The sequence below is a fragment of the Chiloscyllium plagiosum genome, chromosome 31, assembly GCF_004010195.1.
Source record: "Chiloscyllium plagiosum isolate BGI_BamShark_2017 chromosome 31, ASM401019v2, whole genome shotgun sequence".
NCBI classification, from domain to species: Eukaryota; Metazoa; Chordata; class Chondrichthyes; order Orectolobiformes; family Hemiscylliidae; genus Chiloscyllium; species Chiloscyllium plagiosum.
In genome coordinates this window covers 35186504-35193848 of record NC_057740.1, presented here as the reverse complement: position 1 = coordinate 35193848, position 7345 = coordinate 35186504, and the positions used below count along the sequence as shown (strand labels likewise).

The window sequence follows — 7345 nt, the reverse complement described above, 5'->3', positions numbered from 1 at the left end:
TGACTGTTGTAAGACCTTGCCATTTGAAAACCAGTTTTATATTTAACTCTACTACAATAATAGGGACTGTATTTCAAAAGATTTATCTTGTTTGGGCACTAGTAAGTTGTGTTTTACAATCAGGTTATTTCTTATATGACTGTGTCACAACATTTATACATTTTCCAATCTCGGAAAACTTGTGAACGTATTTCTAATTATATTCAAGTATCCTTATCTACACAATAAGATGTTAAGATTTAGATTTTTATTGTCACATGAACTCAAGTACAGGAGTACAGTGAAAGTGTATAATGTCACCACACACAGTGCCATCTTCGCTACAAAGGTTCCTATGTTCAAAAACTTATGTACAAAGTAGTAAAGGAAACAGAATTAAAACGTTAAGCATTTCCTGTATAGAATAAGTAGAAAAATAAAGAAATCAGGTATTAGTTAACTTTAAAGCCCTTCTTAATATTAACTAGAAGAATAAAGTTAAGAGTTCAGCAAACTTTGATGAGTCCTCCCCTGAGCTTGGTCTCCAGGAGACCCTCAGCTGACTGTTAATGACACCACCGTCACAGATACCGGGGGAGCTCCCTCACCGCTCACTCTTCCCATGCTGCGCCACAATGGCATTGCTGTGGCTGCTGCTGAAGCTGCTCCCTCCCCAGTCTCCCCCTGGTGCCTCAGGAACATGCCCAGGCAGGACGCAATCACACGCCGAGGTACCACCACACCAAGCTGGAAGATCAAGCCAAGACACTGCCACGGGCTCCTCCCTGCGTCCGCGGTGAGGCCGGGAGTGAAAGAGAGAAAGAAAACAAAGAGAAATGAGGGAGAAATGTCCTAGTCCACCACCAACTTAGAATACAGGTTTGTGTCTCCTTTACAACTCAGTAACAAGATCCTACTTTAAAATAACATTGTTCAGGTCATAAAACATTCCGAACTGACATAAGACTAAAGGAGGAGTGTTATGTCTCAAGTTGGAGGAATACTCTGTCATTGTCTCGTTTCCACTATTCCACTGCCACAACATATATTTAAATGTATTACTGGTATAGTCAATTGTATGCTTTATTTATTTCAATTTCAGGATACAAATTTTAAAAATCCAATAGCCAAGTTTCCTTAGTAAACCAAAATATATTGTATTATTGTAACAAGATTTATTGAACAAAAATGCAAAGCTGATTAACACACATGATTTGGAGATGCCGGTGTTGGACTGGGGTGTACAATGTTAAAAATCACATAACACTAGGTTACAGTCCAACAGGTTTAATTGGAAGCACTAGCTTTCAGAGCGCTGCTCCTTCATCAGGTGTTGTGTGATTTTTAACTGATTAACACACACAATGCAATATGAAAACCCAAACATTAGCCTTTCGAAATAATCTAACATATGTACACACAGACACACGCAGCAGTTCAAGTAAAAAAGAATGGAAGTGTTTGTCTAGAGATTAACTTTAAGAAAATACTTTGGACAAATAATTGTTACTTCTTGAGGACAGAGTAGAACTTCAAAGGCTATCGACAGGTTAGTGGAATGGGCAGATGGAGTTCAATGTGGTAAAGTGTGAAGTGATACACTTTGGTACAAAAGTACATGAAGAGACAGGATGGTGATTAAAATTGAAACTGTGCATGGATCATTGGGAAAGGCAGGAGATTAGGATTCAGCCAAATTGCTCAGAGAGCTGGCAACAACATGATGGGCTGAATGGCTTTCTACTGCATCATAACAATTCTGTGATTTCTTCTTCCTTAGCAACACAACACCTGAATTGCAAAGAACATCAAACAACCACAGCTCCTAAAAGCCATAAATCCAGACATGTGACTATCACTCCAGCCAAATTGCTTACAATTTGTGACTTCTGGTGTATTTTTTAAGAAAGTGCCCAAATATTCCTCTTAGTACCTGTTAGAAAAACAATCTTTACCTACACAGTACATCAGATGAACCAATTTTCATAATCTTTTAAATGCAGTGCCATATCAATAATGGAAACACCTGCATAACAGGAACTGAAAATGTGGTGAGTAAAAGTTAATTGATTTTAAGGAGTGGCTTCAAGGAGTAGAGAGAGGCAGAAAATCTTAGTGAAAAGACTCCAGGGGTTTGATGCTAGATACTGACAGCATATTGCTTTCATGGGGCAATGAAATTGGGGGAATGCAGAAGTGGCAAAACATCATTCTCAGGGTGTTGTAGGTCTGGAGGAGTTTAGAAAGATTGGTAAAAGTAAAACGCTAAAGGATTTTGATCATCAAAATGAGAACCTAAAATATTGAAATGCCTCTGAACAGGGAAATGTATGAGTTAGTGAGCACTGGGCTGACAGCAAAGGGAAGGTTGGTATTGCCATTTAATGTGAGTCATTGACCAAAATAAATTAACATTCTTCTCCTTCAGATTTTGATGAATCTCAAGTTTCTATTCTAGGCTTTTAGGTTTTGCACCCTCCTTGGTAGTTCAACATACATTTCAAATCAGATTTAATAAAGTTTCTTTTTGAATTGCTGGGTTTGTGTGAGTGGACTTCACAGATTTAGAGAAAGTGTCTGGCTTGTGAGATTGTCAAATGTCAGGATGTGGTGAAAGACGCACATTGCTGTCAATAATTTTCTCACTGGCAAATTTCTGGAAACAAGATCGATTCATAAACTCAAGGCAAATGTATGTGAATACCATGGACAGGCGTACCTCAGATTGTCACTGTGACTGAGCCTCTTACGCTCTGTACTTGTCTGCTGCCTTGTGTTTTGCATCTGTGTTGCACGCTGCTGCACTCTCAGGCTTTGGGAACTTCAGTAGAATTTTATTAAATCCAGCGAAACTGACAGAAATCTCTGTTTAAATTCACTCAAGCATTTTTGCTGCATTAATTAATTTTGGTAGAAGGTGCTTCCTTCACTCTCACTCAATATGAGCAAAGTACAGTACAAATACCCACCACCACCACCGTTCAATATCAAGAAATGCTCAAAAGATTGACAGAATCTTCATATACATGTGTCCTGGTTCTCTGTGTTAAAACTTTATCCAAATTAAAGTTTACATGCATACACCATTAAATATGAGACCACATGGTCACTGGCCCCTCCCGTAACTTGGTTGTTTTTCCATTCGCACACATAGTGGTGCATGAGGCAGGCAAATCATGCGTTTCTGTCTGTTTCTGTAGTTGATACATTTACTGGAACAGATCACCAATCTATAACCAGAGGCTATAGCTTTAGCAACGCTACTCTGTGCATCAAACCTGGCTGACTCTCCAATCTTATTGACTGCCGTAGAAGGATTTATAAGCCAATACTCAAACTGTTTGGCCACATTAGCAACACATCTTTTTTAGCTGCCAGGTCCTGGGGTGGGACTCGAACCTGGAGTTTCTGGTTCAGAAGGCACTACTCACTACATCACATGACCTCTTTACCATCCACTAGCTAATCGGAAATATAATCATTTTCTGCTAAATTGATGTTTTATTACATTTGAAGTGGCTAAAGGATTGTATGACACTGGTCTTGGCCAACACTCAGCTTTTATTTGCAAAGCTTTATTTCTCCAATCCTCTTGATAAAATATCCATCCCGGGAAAGTGGCCATTCTTCAGATGTGTGTCTAGACACGTGGCACAGTGGCTCAGCAGTTAGCACTGCTGCCTCACTGTACCAGGGTCAATTCCAACTTCGGGCGACTGTCTGTGTGGAGTTTGCACATTCTCCTCATGTCTGCGTGGGTTTCCTCTGGGTGCTCCGGTTTCCTCTCACAGTCCAAAGATGTGCAGGTTAGGTGAATTGGCCATGCTGAATTGCCCATAGCGTTAGGTGCATTAGTCAGAGGGAAATGGGCCTGGGTGGGTTACTCTTTGGAGGGTCAGTGTGGACTGATTGGGCCGAAGGGCCTGTTTCCACATTGTAGGGAATCTAATCTAATCTAGACCGTGCATATTCAGGAAGACTATTTGGTCATGGGGATGTGTACTGGATAAAGCATGTGGTTGTGTTTCTCCCCACCCACAAACATGGCATTGAGGTCACTGTCCTTGTGACTTCAGACTTAATAATAGGTGACACTATTTTTTATGAAACCAATTAAGGTTTGACACAGCTTCTTTATAAAGCTGAGTTTGAAGCTGCCACTACCTGTATTACCAAGCCTCAGGTCCTCTCCACTTAGAGTGGACTTGAATTATTTGAGCTGAATTATTTTTCACAGCTTCTAAAATCCGACTGTCATTTATCTCCAAGAGAACATTCTTCATGCTTCCAACGTTATAACTCAGCAATCAAAGTAATGCAACCTTTCTTGAGTCAGGAAATTCTAGGCAAACAGAAAGCTGTAATCCTGGAAATAAACAATTTCAAATTGGAGGCAAAAAGCTCAAATACTGCTGTTATTTAATGCTAATGCCTTCACAGTCCAATGCAAGGCATAAAAGGTCATTACCTTCGTGCATCATAAAGAGGTCATGCTAGGCTACTGCTTTTGTTATTTCTGACTGAGCCCACCCTCAATGTAAAGACAGTGTGTTATAAAATTTCCCTTCCTCCAATTTCCTCCCGTCTTCCTGAGGGATGTTGATTTCTTCATTCAGATCGTCAAAAGGTGTTGCAAAGTTCACCCTTTCCTTACCTAATCCAAATGACCATTATTTGTGTGTCCTGTCTTGTCAACAATTGTGTACAAAGTTGATTGATTCTGCATTTTTACAGCCCCTGCCGAACCTCTCTTTATTTGATATCCATGTCTACGCTCTTCCAGTCAAGCATCAAGGGAAGTGGTGACATAGGCAATGTGACTGGGCTAATAATCCAAAGTTTCAGACTCTTATTCTGGTGACGTGAGCTCAAATTCATGATATTTATTATCCAATAGAAATTTTAATGAGTCATACAGTACAGAAACAGACCCTTTGGTCTAACCAGTCCATGCTGACCATGTTCCGAAACTAACCAGTCCCACCTGCCTGTGCTTGGCTAATATTCTTCCAAATATTTCTTGTTCATGTACTTGTCTATATGTCTTTTAAATGTTGTAACTGTATCTGCATCCACCACTTCCTCTGGAAATTCATTCTATACTTGAACCACTCTATGTGCAAAAAATATTGCCGTCATGTCTTTTTCGCCTCCCATCTTATAAATATGCTCCCTAGTTTTGAAATTCCCCGCTGGAGGGAAAAGACAGCTGCCATTCACCGTATCTTGAATAAATGCTGATCATGTAATCACTGTCAATTGTTATAAAAACAGAGTTAAAAATCACACAGCACTAGGTTATAGTCCAACAGGTTTATTTGGAAGCACTAGCTTTCGGAGGGCTGCTCCTTCATGAAGTGGTTGACAACCACCTGATGAAGGAGCAGCGCTCCGAAAGCTAGTGCTTCCAAATAAACCTGATGGACTATAGCCTAGTGTTGTGTGATTTTTTAACGTTGTCCACCCCAGTCCAACACTGGAACCTCCAAATCTGTAGTAAAAACAGGTCTGCTTCCCAAAGGTCCTTTAGGAAAGGACAACTGCCATCCTTACCTGGTCTGGCATACATGTGACTCCAGACCCACAACAAGATGGTTGACTCTTAATTTTTGCCAGGGCAATGAACGCTGGCCTGCCCAGTGACGCTCACATCCTATGAGCGACTTCTGTCAAACTCTAGACTAGGATTGCTGGTTAATTTTCCTTTCAAAGAAGGGGAGGCCAAGTCTTTCTTTTGCTGCTTATTGAGACTGACTAAATTGACACAGAACCAGGGATCAAATTTGACCTTTTCCTGATCTGTATTGGCTTACAGTCAAGTCTTTACAATTTCAAGCCACCGGGGATGTGAAAATGACTATAATCACAAAAGAAAGGTCCGTTAAAAAGGTTTTAAGGCTGCAGCAAACCAGTGTCTGACCTTTCCTTTATTGTTTACATGACTAATTCATAGAATGTGTCAGCACAGTATTTCACCACTTAGTAGGTATGCAGTTCACACAATGCGATATTTTGATTAGATCAGGCAGTGTGAATAGTAAAGCTTACTCAGCTAGTGACCCATCTATAAAAACAGCATCTGGTACCTCGACAGTGAATGCCAACAGACATAGAGTGTAACATCACATTGAAGCCCAATTTCCGTATAACCCAACTCTGACATAGTAGTCACATTCCAATGAACACCACTGGAGGGCAACTATGCGTAGGAGGTCTGGGTGAGGTTTTTAAAGTGTATTCCAATGGATACCCCACTCCTTGATGCATTTATATAGTGCCGTTGAGGATAGCATTCCAAGTTGCTTCACAAAGAGTTATTGCTAGATGCCAAAGCCACACAAGGAAATATTCTGGCAGATGAGTAAATGTTTGCTCAAAGATGTGAAAGGTATTAAAGTTTAGAAGAGGAAGGAAAGGCAGAAAGGATGAGAGAGAGTGTTCCAGAGCTTTGGACCTTGCCAGTTGGTGGCACAAAGCCAGCAATAGTGGAATTAAAAACATAGGAAATGGAAAATTGTGAGTAGTGTACACATATGTATGTGTGTGTGAATTGATTATAGGTACTTAACACTGGTGAAACACTATCTATATGTTCCATGCTATATCAATATCTGGAGTAAAGCCAAGGGCCAATAGTAAGTAATTTCGTGACAGAGACGTGGCAGTGAATTAAACACGGTCACTTAGTAATGAAGTAATTTACTGGGTCCTTTTCTCTTACTCTGCGAAAAGTTGGACACTTCTGAAACCACAAGATGCACAGTGACATCTGACAGTATTACTTCATGAAACATTGTGGACAAAACCAAAAGCAGTCTGCAAAACTCTTTAAAATATGGCACGGTGGCTCAGTGGTTAGCACTGCTGCCTCAGCGCCAGGGACTTGGGTTCGATTCCAGCCTCAGGTGACAAGTCTGTGTGGAATTTGCACATTCTCGCTGTGTCTGTGCTGTTTTCCTCTGGGTACTCAAATTTCCTTGCACAGTCCAAAGATGTGCAAGTTAGGTGGATTGCCTATGCTAAATTCACCATAGTTTCCAGGGATGTGTAGGCTAGGTGGATTAAACATAGGAAATATAGGACAAGGGGGTGGGTTTGGGTGGGATGCTCTTCAGAGGGTCAGTGTGGACTCAGTAGGCCGAATGGCCTGATTTCACACTGTAGGACTTCTATAAATCATATTGTACTTTAAACAACAATACAAACAGACAGTTTTAAACAGATTTCTAATCTTGGTGGTGCACAGATCCAAAAGAAATCTCTCCAATTCTGTAAGGTGTTCAATTGACCTTGTGATACACTGCTATCAATCTACTGCAAATTAATGACTGGATTGATTTTACAAAGAGGAGCACTGGCTTAGAAC

General features: G+C 40.5%; 1 protein-coding gene across 1 annotated transcript in view; it reads left to right on the top strand.

The window, feature by feature from the left end:
* Nucleotides 1–614: 614 nt before the first annotated feature.
* The window catches only part of LOC122565056 (WAP, Kazal, immunoglobulin, Kunitz and NTR domain-containing protein 1-like), a 38921-nt gene continuing 32190 nt past the window's right edge, over nt 615–7345 (top strand). The window contains exon 1 of the mRNA XM_043720686.1: nt 615–775. Within this exon, the coding sequence (XP_043576621.1) occupies nt 615–775 (161 nt within the window). The remainder of the gene's footprint in view (nt 776–7345) is intronic.